At 45.2% G+C, this 18337-nt stretch overlaps 2 protein-coding genes across 8 annotated transcripts in view; one reads left to right on the top strand and one right to left on the bottom strand.

Annotated features, from left to right (window-relative positions):
* Window positions 1-18097, top strand: part of LOC119173478 (metabotropic glutamate receptor-like) — a 450920-nt gene extending 432823 nt beyond the window's left edge. For all 3 annotated transcript variants that reach the window (XM_075894965.1, XM_075894964.1, XM_075894966.1), the window contains 2 exons: window positions 14107-14308; window positions 17839-18097. In XM_075894965.1, the coding sequence (XP_075751080.1) occupies window positions 14107-14308; window positions 17839-17854 (218 nt within the window). In that variant the 3' untranslated portion in view covers window positions 17855-18097. The remainder of the gene's footprint in view (window positions 1-14106; window positions 14309-17838) is intronic.
* Window positions 5103-8434, bottom strand: LOC142817686 (uncharacterized). Of its 5 annotated transcripts, none has more exons than XM_075894971.1 (2): window positions 7833-8434; window positions 5103-5603 (listed from the first exon to the last, which is right to left on the bottom strand). In XM_075894971.1, the coding sequence occupies exons 1-2, from the start codon at window positions 7837-7839 to the stop codon at window positions 5230-5232; spliced, it is 381 nt and encodes a 126-aa protein (XP_075751086.1). In that variant the 5' UTR covers window positions 7840-8434; the 3' UTR covers window positions 5103-5229. The 5 variants fall into 5 exon arrangements, with proteins under 5 accessions (XP_075751086.1, XP_075751088.1, XP_075751085.1 ...); XM_075894973.1 differs by having other exon boundaries at window positions 7829-8433; XM_075894970.1 differs by having other exon boundaries at window positions 5103-5647; window positions 7829-8433.
* Window positions 18098-18337: the final 240 nt, after the last annotated feature.

Below are 18337 nucleotides of genomic sequence, written 5' to 3' on the forward strand. Positions count from 1 at the left end.
GAAGCCTCTGAAGAGCATGCCAGAAATGATGACGCATTGCCAACTATGCCCGACAAGCAAGACACCAGTTCACCATTCATCAGCTGTCTACAGGACGCATCAAACACCGAAGGAACTGAATGCCCCATTCCGGAACGGGTGCCGCTACAGCCATCTCTTGAGCAGCCTCAGCAAAGCAAGCAAAGCCAAATGCTACATCGAGAGAGACTGAAACAGGGGCATCGACGAACGCAAAATTCAACGGAAGTGCACTCACCAATAAAAGAACATCGGAGAATAAGATCTCTAAACCAAAGACCAATTCAAGACGTCAGGCACTTTCGCACAAAGAAAAGTCACCAGAAACACTCCCTGCACCTGCTATTACACCGAATGCACCATCGCAGAAAACGCCGAGAAAGACGCAAAAGCATTGCTTGCACACCGCAAGCACTCGGGCACTTTGTCACAGTCTGTCAAAAAGCGCGAAAGCAAGAAGCACCGGGAATGCACCATTCACGACGAAAAATACAACCCCTACGACATCCGAGCTACCGATGCAACAATGCGTTCCAACCTTGCTCAGTCCCCAAAACAGTTCAAGCAGTATTGTCAGTGTTCATGCGTAGCCCACTCTGTCCGGAACGCAACAGTCAAGCTCGTCCACCAGAGTCGTCATAGAAATCACCGGACTGCTCCCTCAGCCTTGAAGATTCAGTGCGATTGTGAAACTCCGTCGGGACGTGAAACTGTGAACTTGGCCATTGTTTTGTTTATTCTCTTTTTCAATTTTTTGTAGTTTGCAACCGGTGTCATCTTTCCGGAAGAGGGGGAATCCTGTGACGTAAGGAGGCAGGGATGGTTAGGAGAAGTAGATGATGAAGAAGTGCAGAATGGAATAAACATGGGGTATGAGCCAGGCCACGTCACCCAGTCATCGTAGCCTCATATATATATATATATATATATATATATATATATATATATATATATATATATATATATATATATATATATATATATATATATATATATATATATATATATATATATATATATATATATATATATATGTGTGTGTGTGTGTGTGTGTGTGTGTGTGTGTGTGTGTGTGTGTGTGTGTGTGTGTGTGTGTGTGTGTGTAAAATGTGAAGGCACACATCCAGCGCTAAAGGAAGTGGTGTTTACTCTTTCATCGTCATTTGTATATCAGCTTGTGTACTCTCCCGCATTTATATTTGTGATGGTCAGTCAAAAAAAAAAAGAAATGTAATTTAACACGTCTTCTTGGGCTGCCACCCCATCTATATTTCACGAGTTTCGAACACACATTAAGCACTTGTGCACATGTCAAAGATCCCAAGGCGGTCAAAGCTAATTCGTAGTCGCTTGCTACGGCGTGCCTTATCATCATATGCTTGTCTTAGTCTGTAAAGAACTATAATCCATTTACTCTTACTTTTTCGCTGAATTGAAGATTCTGGGCTTTGGCAATCACAGAGGATGTGGAGGATAGTGTCGCAACTTCATTCTACGCAGGCGAAGTAGTCCTCATAAAGTACCGCCTCCAAGATCATAAACAAGAAAGGAGTCTTTTGATTCGCTGAAAATTTTGGAGGTGACGTCACGTGCTGACAAAATTTTTTCATAAGTCGGAAATGGCTTTTTTTAAGGATTTTTTACGTGAGTGATTTGAAGCGCTCTAACCCACTATGGGACGCTTAACGAAATACCGCGCGTGACTGGAGGAAACGAGCAAGAAGTCCGAAGTGATCGGCACGCGCGCGCCATCTATGAGCATTTGCGCTGGGTCACTGAAAGAAGAGGAAATGTTTTCTGTAAACGCCGGTAGAGGGCCTCCGCCTTAGCCCGTTGCGAGTGCCTGACCAACTGAGTGAAACGGCGCGTTCTTTTGAATGTTCTTCCATTTAAGCTTGCTTCACTACTGTGCATCAGTGAAGGTATTAGCGAACAGGAAGATGCAGGTCGTGTCTGATTCCGTTGACACAGTACATACTAATAGAGAAACAGAGGGAAGGATAGAGAACTATTCAGATACAGAGGCTCTAACCACGCCGGAAAAGTGCTGCAGGGCCCCTTTAATGCCTTATAGGAGTTTTGATCAATGTGTGCAACCACAAGTGTTAATAACTGACCGCGTTATTTGACATGGCGTAAGTAACCACGGCAGTCTAATTGGTCGTTATATCATGCATATTCATGAAGGCAGGAGGCGGCGATAGCAGCTGCAGCATAAACGTTTTTCGGACACTTGTAACCTAACGAAAACTTGTGGTAAAATCCATAGCGCTGTCAACTTCCACGTTAATGCGATTCGCGATGGACGAATTCAGGAAAGCATCACATTGTCATGCTATAGCGAATTCTTTACTTGCCTACAGGCCAATGGATATATTTCCTCAATTGTCCACATCTCACTTTTTTTAATTAGCCAAATTATGCTCGCAATATGAACGCGTTGGTCGTATTTCGTTCAATCCACTTCTTTTCTTCGCGCTCGACTGCTTTTTACGTCGACTTTTTCACCTAGCCACCCAAGACAGCGTCAAGACGTTCAGTGCAGCTGTACTGCATTGTAGGTTCCCAAAAACACGCTAATGACATTCAAACATCAATGGGGGAGCCTGTTTGTGTAATTGTGTATATGCATGACCGCATGAGATCAACATTCATGTTCTCTTTTTCTCAAACTTTATTGCCATTCTTGCGTTTCCTCTATTGTTAAAGTTTTTTTTAATAACAGGGAAACGTTTTTAGCAAATGGTTCCTTTTATCTCGTGTCACGAAACTTTCATCATCATAAATGGGTGTGCACCACAAAAAATGGGTAATTCACAATACCCACCACTGGTTAACTAACGATGTTGCCTAACAAATGGATACAAAGTTGTTGAGCCGTCATCACAGCATCGCAATCCTTGTCAAGGACGAGTGTCACGAGTGGAGAACCGGGGACGACAATGCAAAGATGGCGACCATAGTTGCAAGTTGCTACAACCTTGCTACAGCCGAGTTCGGCTTAGATAGAGCAACAAATAAAAGCGTGAGACTGGTGAGCTTCGCCCTGTACTGACCTTTGTGTGGCTTAGTTCAAGCTCTGAGCTATCTTTCTTTTTATCTATTTATGTTTTTGCACCATGGCCTGGGCAGAAGTTGTCAGCATCAAACAAAGGTGACGTTTTGCTTCAGGTGGATAGCAACAGGGCTATAGGGCTATAACATGGCTATAGGGCTATAAAGACTAATCGGAGATAATACTGCTATTCGAATAACATCTTGTAAGTTACCAGACGTTATGTCCCGCTTGTAGATGTTACCCTTCACATTCTGCACCAGCGTCCAGCCTCATTCGGGAAAATTCGTTGTGATTGACAATACGTGTCACGTGAAAGTTCAGTCGCCAGTTACATACATTACCTAGCAATGATACTGACTCGTTTGTCACGAGGTAAATTCAAACGGGTGACATGCAATGCAAAAACACTGACACGCGTGTTTTTACAATCTGTTAATTATACTTGTGGTATTAGAATCGTATTAGCGCTCTGTCATTGAATTCTTCATAATCCACACGTACTCAGCGAGGAACAGGCATAGTACATATAAGGCAAACCTAGTGTGCGTAAAAGTGTATGGAATACGATTTCGTGAAGCTATCCTTGCTATGCATTCGAAAAGAAATAGAAACGAATTTTAAAAAAAAAACAGGAAAAGGCAGGGAGTTCAACCAGAATTATAACATCTGGTAATAAAAGTGCTGGAGCGCGAGCACGAAGGTGCTAGAAGAAACAGACGAAAGGCGAGGCAAAGAAAGCAAATATTTGCCTCGCCTTTCGTCTGTTTCTTCTAGCACCTTCGTGCTCGCGCTGCAGCCCTTTTATTGCCATGAATTCAAACCAACTAGCCCAAATAGGCGTTCTTTATAACATCTGGTTTGCTACCCTACATTAAGGTAGGGGGATAGAAAGGGAAAAGTATACATAGAATAGTAGGCGTGCGAGAACAAAGACACAAAAAAACTTGCTTGAGCCTTCAAGAGCTCCACCTTCAAGAGCAAAATGCGATGACGTAATCGGGCTCCGTGCACATCGCCTTCTAAATTGCAAGCCTGGCTTCGGTTCTCGGTGTATGCCAAAAAAATAAAAAAAATAAACGAGCCTCCGTGCGCGTACATAAGTTTCCAACTATCCTACAGTACCTACTGCAAGTACAGTTGCGAACTGCTTCCTACATCACAATTCTTCATTTTACGAATCAGTAAAGGGGATCACTAAGTGTCCGTACGGCTACACTTGAACCTATATACGCAGCTCCTCACTTTGTGGGTGTTTCCGCTGCTGCTGATAATGAATAATTATGTCTGGGCGCTTTGTAATGTTTAAAACACCCGCTAGACACCTTTAAAACACCTTTGAAACACCCGCTCATTGGGAAATGCGCATGTTTTCACACCTAACTCTATTCTACGGTGTTTTTTCTCCGAAGTTTCAAGCAATGGCATGGCTCTGTGGTAGAGCGCCCGTTTGTCTCTCGGAAGGCCTTGGTTCGATTCTCACGAGAACCGGATTTCATTATTCATTTTATTTGCATCTATCTCGACCTTTGGCTCTGATTGATTGATTGATTGATTGATTGATTGATTGATTGATTGATATGTGGGGTTTAACGTCCCAAAACCACCATTTGATTATGAGAGACGCCGTAGTGGAGGGCTCCGGAAATTTTGACCACCTGTGGTTCTTTAACGTGCACCCAAATCTGAGTACACGGGCCTACAACATTTCCGCCTCCATCGGAAATGCAGCCGCCACAGCCGGGATTTGAACCCGCGACCTGTGGGTCAGCAGCCGAGTACCTTAGCCACTAGACCTTCGTGGCGGGGCAACCTTTGGCTCTCGTAGAGGGCTGGTTTCTCGCTCACAACAAACGACGCCGACACCTGAATTTCTGCGAAACGAGTCGCACCGGAAACCTATTAACGCCTTGTTGAACTATTGGATAGTTTGTAGTACACTTCCGCTCTGCTATGGCGCTCTTTCGCCACACAAGAACCCAATAAAAAACTTATCATAATCCCGCTTCGATACACTCAGCTTTCTTCATTGACGGTTGACATGAGAAATTTATTGAGGGTGAATGTACATGTATAGAGGGAAGTGGTCGCCGTGTCTGTCCAGACATAACGGCTGTTGCGACATGCCCCTAGTGATGGCTACTGATGTCGCGTCTCTATAAGGGCTGCTGCTGCCTCAGCACCAATGGCCCAGCTATGGCGAACGGCTCGAGTGCGTCGGCTGGCAGGACTAGGTACCAGTTCCTGCCCCCTCCACGACGACGCTGGCCGCGGTAGTCGCCCTCGTCACCACGACCAGGGATCACGACGCGGCGACGGGTGGACGACACGACGGTGGTCGATGGTCGGTCCACGTCGTCGTCGTCGTCCATCATGTCCCCGCCTCCTCGGCCGCGAGTTCTCCGCTCTTCATGCGTGATCGTCTCCTGGCGCTCGCGCGGAGCCAGGGACTCCAGTGGCTCCAGCACCAGCGACCTGCACCCACTGTTGCCCAGCAGAACCAGCATCAGCAGCATCAGCACGACGACGGCTGGAAGCGAAGGGAGACCCGTCCACGTCAGCCCTGTGTGGTTTCTGCTGTTCGGTGGGTAAAAAAAAAATTGTGCCCGCGTTACGAGGGATAAATTTGATGCTGAGAAAACGAATTACTACTCGTGAGGTTGTCTATAGAGGCTGTGGCGATGGCCTTGTAGTTGTGGTGGTAATATCACCACCTAAAGGTCGTGGGATTAAATCCATGTCGCGACGACCTAATTCGCATGGAGGTTTAAGACCCGTGAACTTAGATTTTGGGTGCACATTTAAAAAACACCTGGGGGTCGAAATTCGGGAAGCCGTCCGCTACGGCGTCTTGAACAATTATGTGAGGGTTTTGGACATAGAAGCCCCCTCATTTATTATTATTATTATTATTATTATTATTATTATTATTATTATTATTATTATTATTATTTTCAAAAAACATCACGCCCACTTGCTTGAAGAGGGGACAAAATAGAAGAGAATCTGGAAAGAATAAGCGCAATGGTACAGAAGTAGAGATTGGAAAGCAAAGCAAGCCACCCCGTATCGCATCGAGTCCCACAAGATCACGCGCATTATAGAGACAAGAGTGTAGCCGAGGGGTTCACATTTGTGTGACAATTGCTAGTATTTTTCTTTGTCTCCCTTTGTGACGCTTTGATATATTTGCATAAAGGTAAAATGATAGAGGGAACATTAAAAGCATTGGAAGGCAGCGGAATGGGTCAGTGAACAAACGGTGGTTACAGAAGGCATGCTAGTTCACATCAAGCGAAAGAAATAAACTAGCTCGCCACGTAATGCGAAGAGTTGACAATTTGTGGACAGTCAGAGCAACGGAACGGTTACCAAAGGATGGGAAATGCAATCTACGAAGGTGGATAGCTAGATGGAACGACGAAGTTAAGAAGTTATCAGGTATGAAATGCAATCTGTTCGCAGAGGAGGACATGGGGTATACACCACAGATCAATCGGAGAGGCATTACAACTGCGGGGTACTAAAACAGGTTCTGATAGGGATTACGATGACGACGACGACGACGACGACGGTGATGATGATGATGATGATCATGATGATCATGATGACATTAGCATTACGTATGAAAACAACAACCTATGCTTAGCATTTAATGAAACGTGGTTGTTGCTCCGCTAGGACAACAACGAGGCGTAGGCACCGGACACGTGCGACTTGAGCGCATGTTGGCTGGCCCCTCATCCTGGCTGATTTTTAGTTTCTGTGCTGCGCGAAAACGCCGGATTGAAATCGAGCTTTCGGCCGGGCTGACTAATGAGCACTCAGTTAGCATATGCTGTTTGGTTTGAACTGGCCAAAAAATGTCGTTCAAAGTGACAGCGTGCTTTCACGGTCCCCACATGTCCTGTCGTTCAGGCAGTTCTCATCTTTAGCATGATTCAGCTATTCGACCAGGATGTTAAACTTATCATGCTTGCGGTTGTTTCCGTCTTTACAGCATTGTTTAATAAAGCACAAAAGTCATCTGTACCAACTACTGCGGAAATCATGGTCGTAATTGGATTAAGGGAAGGCAGAAATACCCGATTGTGTTTCTGATCTATCTGTTTGTCCACGTTGTTCGTCAGCTCTCACTTGAGGATCTCTAAAAAGCTGAAAATTTGTTTGGCACGCTCATACTTTCATTTGAAATATTTACTCTGTTTAGTATTAATGGAAGCTTTTGGATCCCGTTAAGATCTCACGCGTGTATACGTCTCGCAGCGCTACCGTGCAACGCACAGTTTTTCTTCCGTGTATTTCTTCAATTACCGAGAACACAAATGGCTCATTAGTTATTTTTTCATCTCTTTTTGGAACAACCCTGCAGCCACCTTTACAAGAGGATGCGACCTGAATATTTTTCACGTTCCGAAAAGAGGGCTAATGAGTCGCAAGGATAGATTAAGGCAGAAGCTCCTCTGACCTATGAATGTGCTCCAATAGATTGCGGAGTTTCATGTCGCGAAACCACAATATGAGACACCGTAGTGGAGGGCTTCAGAAAGTACGACCACCTATAGTGTTATTTAACGCGCACTTGAATTTAATTACAGAGGCCATATTTGAATGCAGTCTGAATTCCGCAACATTCGAGTCACTAGCCGAGCACTATTACCACTCGACCACCGCTTCGAGTATGGCGTTAATTTGAACATTAGTAATAGGAAAGAGAGAGTAATTAACTAAAAAAAATAAGGCTTCAACACTTACGCACTCGACATGGTCGGACGTGCGTCAAAGGGAGCACGTCAGCCACAGCACTCCGAATGCGGACATCTGGCCACTCTTCAAAGTGTGCTCTTTCGGGTCATTCTTTTCTTATATACTTGGCCGTCCAGCTGGAACGACGTCGTAGCGAGTTGAAGAACAGTCCACCCAGGCGGGACCACGCTTGGCTGACGACCGAATTCAGCATGCGGCCCACCCACTAAATTGACTCTCACGAACGTGCGGCTCACGCGAAGGGGCTCGCCGATTTTCTCAAACGGGTGCGCTTCGATGCTCTCCCTGAAACAAGATGCGTCTTACCACCGGAGTCACAAGCGTTCGTGTCCAGCGACGTGGGTTGCTACATAACCGCGACGAGCAGGTAGACAATCGCAACGCAGTCCTTGAGTTTGGGTCCTTGGCGTGACGCGAATCCGTTGATTGTCCTGTGAAGTTTGGTATAGAGAAAGGCTCCCTGGTATTTCTGAAGAGATATAGCGTGCTTACCCTTCACTCCGCCCTTGTTCTGACATTGAAAATGAGACGAGGCTTATTAAGACGTATACATGCTCGGTGCAATCGTTCATCGTACGTTATGCCAGAAAGGGTTTAATTGGACTGTTGTTCTTTGTACTACGACACAGAAGCCATTTTGAAGGAAGGGAAGGGGGGGGGGGGAGGGAGTAGCGTCACAAGCTTGTCTGACGGGGACGACGGAAAGAAGCCCCCTTCTACGCCTTTAGGAACGCATACCTTAGCAGCGCCAAAAACCCACTGCATTTGGAGTTAAACATGTACGTGTTGCACTACAAGAGGGAATTATTTGCTTAAACTTCCAAGCTTTGGTAGCAGCAGCAACTCACTCTCTCTTTTTTTTTTCTTCTTTTAGATGTGTTTCACGAGAGGTTGGTCGCTAGGTGTGTTTCCAGGTGCCCCTTTTCTCCTGCATAATGGTCTTGCATCGTAAAGTCGCCAATTAGCGGAAAACGAAACAAGATCTACACATGGGCACTCCCATTCCTAATCCCGCAATAATATAATTCTCCACGCAGCATCAATGTTCACACGTCACAGGTTTTCACCCACCCGAAACATCCACGCTTTACAGGAGTTGATCTCGGAGGTCACACAACAGTGACTGGGCCCGCACAATAAACACAGATGTCACGAAACAAATAATATCAACGAAACACACACACACACACACACACACACACACACACACACACACACACACACACACACATGAGGAACTGATGGGAACTATTGAAGTTATAATATAGGGACAAATAACGCTGAACACGGCATGGCGAAAGAACCACAGACGAAGAAGCAGAGCTGACAAAAACTGGTTTGTATCTGGGATATGCAATATACGTATGCGAAGCTTCGTGTAGAATAACGACAAAAACACAGAAACACGCCGAGAACCCTTTTCTTTTTTTCCGTTTTCCTTCTCAGTCAATGTGTTAATCCCTCCTTCTACCCATCTGAAATGTTTCTGGACTTCATCGCGTCCACTGTCATGGATCAGCGATTACGGTGCTTGGCAGCTAACTCGGAGGTCGCGGGTTCGATTCCGGCCGCGGCGGTCACATTTTGATAGAGGCGCAATGGTAAAGACCCCTGTACAGTGCTATTTCAGCGCACGTTAAAGAACACCAGATAGTCGAAATTTCCGAATCCCTCCAATACAGCGCCCCTTGTAATCATATCATTGTTTTAGGACGTAATTTCCTCATATTATTATTATTATTATTATTATTATTATTATTATTATTATTATTATTATTATTATTATTATTATTATTCTCACCAAATCTTGCACTGCCTCCTGAAGCGGCCTACCTTTGGCCAAGTGGTGATGTCGTGTAATGACGTCCTCTTGTGACGTAACATTGTGTGACGTCATGGCGACTTCGTAAGCTTTGGCAAAATGTGATGACATGTGGTAAAGTCGTTGCGTGGTGATTTTTTTAAACAGCGAATCTGTTTAAGCCAGCCATAAAAACTTTGGTGTGTATTAATAATCATCATGACGGGTATGCACCACATAAATCGAGCAAATGCCACCACTCATCCCTGGTCACATGAAGAATGCAGCAGACGGGCAGCAAACACCAATTAATATTTCTGCACAGACGTAACTGTTACTGAGAAAGTATTTAATGAACAATCTAGATTGACAAACTGATAAACAAAGTGGAAGCACTTTTCAGCTTTTCTGAAGCATATGTACGGAGTGCTTCAAGGGTACGTACAACGAAAGAATACAAAGGAACGGAAAAGGCGATGGCGACCGCGAGAAGACCCCGATGATATGGAAGTCCTCCGTGCAACACGACATGTCCTGTAAATCTATTGGAGGTGCAAACGCGGGGTTTCAGTGCGAGTATCCGTCCCTGGAGTTCGGACATCCATGACGGGTCTGGGACTCTGGTCCTAACTCGGATTTTTCTGTGCTGAGAAGCAACGTAGAAACAACCTGAATCCCGTAGCTAAAGCCTAGGAACAGCCTAGAAGAAACCATATTCGACTTCAGAATCGTCGAGCTTCGCTGTTTCAAACCTTGCGCGATTTAGTGCAAGCCTCGCTTTTTTTTTTTTTCATCACTCGTGTTGACGCCTCCGCCGACGCCACCGGTCCATTATTCTCGTGGATGTGGCATTCAAAGCTATTGTTATTGAGACGGTCGTCTCATAATAACAATGTGCAGCAATATTAACGACAGCAACAACGCAACACAGGCAGCAAGAACACCAACCCAGATAGCTGTGTAGACTCAGTCGCGAGGTATCCAGAGGCTCTGGGACGCCTTGATGACTCCGCTCCCGTAGAGGCTGCCTTCCTGCAATTACGAAAGACGCGTGGTCTGACGCGTGTCTTATGACTGCGATTACAGTCTCGGCTGTCTCTGACGCAACGGAAGGATTTCGCACGCAACTCGGCGACCACTCCGAGCCAGCACGCGTAGCAGGAGTCCTATAGTTTCCTCCAGTATTTACTAGAGGGAACTCTGGCGCTGATATCGTTCAGCCACTATGGGAATGATGGGTAGTTCCATGAATCTGCCGATTCTTCGTGCTTGCAGGCTTCGGAAGCGCTTGTGAGCTTGTTTATTGTTGTGTTTTGGTTTTATTTTGAATAAAATAACGGACCGTCGGGAACTTCGTGAGCTGATTTGAACTGGGGAGCCTAAAAAGGTCAAGGTCGGGAAGCGTAACTGCGCAACCTGCGCTGAATTTCGTCTTGTGTCAAAGCGGATTCAGGTCCCACGAAGCCAAACGGAACCAGCAGAACGAATCCGTGTACTACACATCCTTTACATTCTCGCTGATGCTCCGTGCATTGCAGCTATAATAAAGTTAAAGCGTTACAGCTATAATAGACACTAGCGCCATCTAGTACATTTATTGGAAACTCTATGGCAGGAGCGGCGTGAAACAAAGCGTGTTTCTTGGCGATGTTTCATCCATTGAAAACGCGCTTTCGAATCACACCGACTTCGGTGACCTGACGGCACGATAACTTGTGAGATATCAGATAAAGGCCCACGAAACTTGATAGACGTGTTCATTTGCCTTTGTTTAATTTTACCACATCATCATCAGGCTAGCTTTTTCGCTTTGGTCTCGCCGCACCGTAAAACAAGCATCGCCCGTGATTGCACATCAAGCACACGCACCGGTAGCAGTTGCAAATGGGAAAGAGAGGGATAGAAAGTGAGAAATGAAATGCGAAGGCGTTGACTCTACACAATCGGTTACATTGCAGCGCACGACATAGATTGGCTAGAAGAGATAAGGAGGGAAGAAGATAGCATAGGAAAAGCATTTCACCGTATAAGACCGAATAATGTAAATCATTTACGCAACCGCCCACTTAACACAACAATTATTAACAAAAATACAACAACCAATCGCCACCAAATCAAGTGGGATCCTCAGCATATACTGCATGACAAAGTGAACGGAGGTCGCCCAGTCCACTATTCACATGTGTCTTTGTAAACATCTGGTAGGGGGCCCCAATTGTTCAATATCAACGAGGCTTAGATAACAGGTGGAGGATGTTGCTAAAGCCACCCATGAAACGCGTTTCAAGACGGAGCTTGTTGAACACTGCTGGACAACGGGGCATAGTTTTGACTTAAACAACGCGACGACGCCAGCTCGGAAACGCAGGTGAGGAAAAAGGAAAATCCCGAAATACTGGTTCATCCACCGTGACACACCTTCTTGCAATAACGACCCCAACCCGCTATATTAGAGGTTTACAGGGATGGATGTGGCTAGGGAACTGGGCGGCCTCCGCTAATCTGTTGACGATGTATACGGCGGATGCTACCATGTGCGCGGCGAAATGTCATTGTTGTTTTGTTCATACGTGTGTTAAGTCGGAGGGAAGCATTTACGATCAGTTATTCAACAGGCTTTCGGAACAATTTTGCAAGATCTATTAAGGCCACTACCTTCACGACCACAGATTTTCGCTTTTCACCACAGCGTTTCATCACTCGTGTTTCCGAACACGCTCAATTATCATGCTACATTAGGCCTTCCGCCTCAATAAAGGACAGCAACCTTGTTGCGGGCCACTGCGACATAAGGCCGGGGAATAAGGACAACAGGGTGACGCCGCCAGACGACATAGAAACCTTGTCGTGAGACAGCTCATCATTTCATAATGTCGCACGCACGTCAAAAAACAAATGCGCAAAAGTGCCGCGAAAGAAGAAAAAAGAAAACAGTACATCGCTGTAACAGCGGAATCCTCTGACACGACAGACGGGGATCAAAGGTGGCAAGCCGCGTTGTGGCTTCATTCGGGATAAAAAAAAGAAAACATTGTGGCCAGCGCTGCTCTAGGACACTCGGGCAGTCTTGTCGTGGTATAAACAGTGAGCGATCGTAGCTGTAGGAACTGTCGCGTATTTTCTTATACCGTAAAGCCAACACCGCTCCGTCAGACCCCGATGGGCGAGAAAGCGTGACCCCCGGGAATGTTGCGGAAGCTCCTTCCGAGTCGCCTTCGGCGACATCCTTCTCCGCTGCTTGTTTCCAAATCGCTCACTCGTCGACTATAGCCTAAAATATCGTGCAGTGGTGGTGAGGTGCGACAGTCTCTCCCCCGTAGCTCCCGCGCACGCTTATAAGAACACCAGCTCCGATCAAACGCTTAGCAATCCACTCTTCACGCAGTACTACACTACAACTTCGTATCACCAGCGGAAACTATAGTTCGCACCTCAGTATTTCCTTCAAATAGAGCAGCGGAGCTCCAGTCAAAATGGTGAGTGTGCTTATTGCTCGCAGTATAGTATACGGAAAAGAAATTATTAGTCGCATCGTGATAGCACGCACTGACTTTCTTCGCTATTTAGGAAAACTAAACTAAAGAGTAAAAGACAATTACTTACTATTGCTGTTTTTACGTCCCAGAACGACGATATCATCATGAGAGACGCCTTTATTAGAGGGTTCCGGTAATTTCGACCACCCTGAGTTTTTTGATGGGCACATAAATCTAAGCACACGGAGCTCTACCATTCTCTCTCTATCGAAAAAAAAATGGGGGCCACCTCGGCGGTGATTCGATCCTGCGACCTTCCTGTCAGGACTCAAGCGCCACAACCACTGGGTCATCGTGGCGGGTAAACTAGAATGAATGGCTCAAGAAAGCACTACATTTATAAACTTTATATTTCCTGTTGATTAGCAACGATCCCAAGCGTTGACATACTGTTGATAAAGTAACGCTTGAGGAGGTATGCCTAGGAGGACAATATATGAATCGGTTCTGTTAGTATCAAGCTCAGGCAGGTTCTGTTAGGTTAGCTTGGCAGCGTAAGGCTGCCTTACGTGAAAATCTGTATGCTTACGCATTTGGTACTCGTTTTAGGGATTCGTTTACATTTTATTTGTGTCTTGTAGCTGCTTATATCGATTCTATCTCTATTCGTGTGTGTTGGTCTAAATTCTTTATTATTGATTAACTCCTATGTAACTATTACTAGATGAAGACGTGACGGTATGAGATCATAAAGCAGCAAATGTATCTAGAGAAAAGTTTTGAAAGAAGGAATGTCTTCATGTTGGTGAACACAAGTTCTCTTGTCAAACCTTTGGTTCCAGTCTTCAACGATTTCTCAATGCATCGTACGTAGCGTGTTTTACAGCTTCATTTTCTTTTTTATTTTATTTATTTTTTTCGCTTCTGAAATTTCGCTGCCGGCAGCACTTCATAACAAAGTGGGGTAAATAAATACCTCCACCTCGCAGAAGACCTCCCTGACACTGCTGGCGCTGGTATTCATCGCGTCCCACGTTCCAATCGCACACGGCGGCCCCGTGCCACTCTACGCGGCACCCTTAGTTGCTGTGGCACCCACCGTTCTGGCAGCACCGTCTGCCGTCTCCTACGCGTACACTCACCGGGTCCACGCACCGCTGGCCGCCGCCTACCCTCTGCAATACGTCATCGGTGAGTGACTGCTCGTGACTCTATTTCATTCGCGCGAAATTCGAAAGTAATTTCGCCAAGAAAGAATTGACCAGGTCCGCTTCGCTGACACAGATGAAACAGTGAAGTTGGTGGCGGTCCCTTGGTCAGGCCAACTCATTTCTATATTTTTCACGTCTTTCGTATGTCTTGTATCACTCGCCTTCATTAAACACTCTTTGTTAAGCATTGGGGTGGTAGTACAGCCACCATCTTTTATAGACACAGTATCACGTGACAGTGGCGGGCTAACTTTTGCCTATTTACTTATTTATTTATTTTATTTATTTATTTATCACATATTGCGGACCAAGTATGTTCCATGCAGGAGAGGGCAATACAGTTCAAAATTCTTCTACATACATTCACTTCCGCTGCAGTATACATTCACTGCAGAACAAAATTCATGTACATTAAAAATTCGTGAAAAACAAGGGACAAATACAGGCAAAGAAGCAGACTTAAGCGACAAGAAAAGGGAATAGTTTCATCTCGGCGTGTCGAGCATAGGGGAATCATGGGGCAGAGCATTCCAATCAGAGACAGTTCTCGGGAAAAATGAATACTTGTAAATGTTAGTGCGTGCAAATATAGGTGTAATGCTACGACTATGTTTATGGCGTGAAGCCCTGGTTGTGTCCTGTGTTATGTAATCTGGTGCATGCAATCCTGATCTGGAAAAGTATAAAAGGCGGAAAAAGTTAAGCCGTGCAGTTTTCCTTCGATCGGCCAAAAGTTGAAGGTTCGCATCCTGCAACAGGGCTGACGGCGAATCGTGACATCTATACCGGTTGTATATAAATCAAGCAGCTAATCGTTGTATTTTTTCTATTTTCTGTATTTTACCAGCTGTGTGGGTGTCCCACACAATGCTGGCATATTCAAGAGAGGGACGAACTACGATTTAGTGGAAGTTGTGTGTAGTGGAACTTACCGAATCTCTGTGGCACGTTATCTGGTAGCGATAGTTTTCTGATATGCCGCACAGATTTATCCGCGACACACACCCGTCTGTTGGGCTAACTGTTGCATTTAATTTTTAGTGCACCAGTGGGGGGTAATGGTACTTACCCGATGTCCACGGTGCATACCCGTTCATGACGCCCAAAGCGTACCACGGGTCCCGGAAGCGACTGGCTCGACCAATAATGGATTCGCTGTTAAAACACCCGGCCTGCGCGAAAAACACGGCTCGGTTACAGCGAAAGCAGGAGAAGCAGCCTGTCTAGTGAACTTCGGTAGTGTTTGCTGGCAGGTTAGTCGGCAGTGCACAGCTCATAGGCAATATATCGCAAAAAAAAAACATAACGAGATACAGAAAAGACACAGGACAGCACTCTGTCCTGTGTCATCCCCTCATCTTGTTACGTTCGTTTTGATTTACTTATGAATGAACCTTATCTAGTGCTCGTTGTAAACTCTCTTGGGTAGATTACTGCAATTACAGTTGCAAAGTATTCACTATACCATAAATCGTCATAGTGCTGGTAAGTGGATGAGTATGTGTAATACGCCATTATTCAGCATTCTGCGGAGAAACGGGCTATCGGCCGTAACGCAACTGTAGAACGTTGCGTGCACTTTCTTGATGCTGCTGCTGCATAGGTCGACGAACTTACTCATGAGTCGACTAGCTCGGACTAAGGTCGTGCCGTGAGTCAGAGTCTGAACGAGTCCTGGTGAGTAATATTTTAGATAGTTTGAGTCCGGAGTGATTCAGGATGAAGAAATTTTTCCTGGGTGCAAGTCTGAGTGAAGCCGGTTGGGGAAAATCGATCAGTTTAAAGCATAAGGCAGATGTCTAGGGTGAGTCTGAGGGAGCTCCACAATTTTTCGTCGACCTATGGCTGCGGTTGATAACGATGAAGAATTGTGGCTCAGCCTTTTGAAATGTGTGGAGAGCTTTAAGTCGTCCACTCGTCTACGCAGTTCGCATCGTGTGACGCCTGATGTTATGTTTCCTTTTATCGCGCTATATTACAGGTCAATAAGGGTAACTAACTGAATTCCCAGAGAAGGCAAGCGGTTTAGGGGGAGACAGAAGGTTAGGTGGGCAGATGAGATTAAGAAGTTTGCGGGTTTAAATTGGCAGCAGAAAGCACAGCACCGAGTTAACTGGCGGAACATGGGAGAGGCCTTTGTCCTGCAGTGGACGCAGTCAAGCTGATGATGATGATGACGGCTGTCAACGTCTTCCCTCGCTCCTCATGATGCCATTATAGGGTCTTCTTGCGAAAGAGTTTCAAGCACCGGTGTGCTTCTGTGATCGGATACTCTAGTACCACGTGAGGGCATAAGTTTGTATCCCACTTGATCCTAAACCTGGATGTTCGTTTATTTAGTTTTTTTTTTCCTCTCGTCTTAGTGCGCGATAGCGGTCACAGACATGGGATGCGGCAGCCGGCAACTAAGCCACCAAAACTGATTGTTGTTACCTCACAACAAATTTGGTTGTAAAATCAAGAAAGGGGCAAACAGAAGGAAGACCATGAAGTAGGGCTAAGGCCCGTATTCATAAACCAAACTTACCTCGTTTTTATGAAAAATTCATAAACCAAGCTCTCGTTTTCCTTACCAGTTTTGTGCGTTCGGTGCGTTTGACCAACAAAATTGGCAGGTATTTACAAATCAGTGTTGCAGATATCTCTTACCCTGTTGTCATTTTTGGAACGTAACGCACATGTAGTGCACCGAAACCTAATGAAATCACAAATAACAGCAAGATTGGTTTTTGATTGCGGAGCTAAAAGAACCAACTAAGGAGCAGACAAACGCGGCCCACTTTGTGGTTCGGTCTTCACCACTGTTATACCCTCAAGTTCTGAAATGCGCTAAACAGCTGAAATCAACTCGCTACGGCCTCCACGCGTGGTTCCACGGTGGGTTACGCAAAAGTCCATTCTCTCTGATTCGTAATAGCAGCACCAGTTGACCAAAAACGAGCTGTAACGGTAAGCCAACACTGTGTTCCCCCTTACAAAGATTTAAAAGGTGCCCATCCCTGCTTTGTTTTTGTTGTAAACATTGTTCGCATTTGTACGCATCAAATAAAAATATAGCAACATTTAAACAAAACATTCAGGGACTTCCTAACAGATCAGCTCACGAGTTTGTCAATATCACTGCAATCCCTGAATATTATCTATATCATGAGTTATAAGACGGTAACTTCAGATGTACGTACGAAACACTTAATTTTTTATATAGCGATTCAGCAGGTGTTCTATTCCTTCTATACCTGTGTCTGGACAGAGCTGTGCACGTGCGATCTCTGTAAGTATATTTAGGTGTGATGTTCTACTCGGTGGCTTTCGAAGCAAGTTATCTTGGTGTTTCTGGGGCTTTCTTTAAACTACCACTGCTGCTGGCCCACTTAGTAAGCTATCCACTTAACTGTAAAAAAAACTTGACAGGGCTGTTTCTTTACATTGTTAATGTGCAAGTACCACTTTTACTTATTAAATATGCTCTTTATTGATCAGTCGCTAACCTTTTCTTTTTTTCTCTCGTAGGATGAATGTGAAATGACGAGGACATAAAGAAAGTATGACGAGTCCTGCTCAACAGTCTGAGGACGCAGTGATGGCGTGAATAAAGAGATGGTGTGCTCCACTGGTGGCCTTGGATCGCTCATCGATGAGGTTAACGACGTATAGGACGAAATCATGTCAGAAAAGCATCTCTGTGACGCGATCGAATTGACTACATTGCTTCAATACTAGAGGTTTTGTGAGACTAGTCACTTGTTAATAAATTTCTTGCTTTCACATATTTGTTGTTCAATGACATATTGCTAGATTATGCGTATTAGAGAACTTTTGAATGGAAATTAAAAAAAAGGAGTTCACACGTCATTCACCTAAACGTCTTGCTGAAAGAAGAAAGAACACAGTCAAAAGTTGCACTGGAGTGTACATACATGCTACTATGCACACGACGACAAGGAGTGTTCACACCATGGGCGCTACCATGCGGACTCGACTCCACGTTGCCCGGTGCTACTACGGTCAT

This window comes from Rhipicephalus microplus, chromosome 5, assembly GCF_043290135.1.
Source record: "Rhipicephalus microplus isolate Deutch F79 chromosome 5, USDA_Rmic, whole genome shotgun sequence".
Classification (NCBI taxonomy): Eukaryota; Metazoa; Arthropoda; class Arachnida; order Ixodida; family Ixodidae; genus Rhipicephalus; species Rhipicephalus microplus.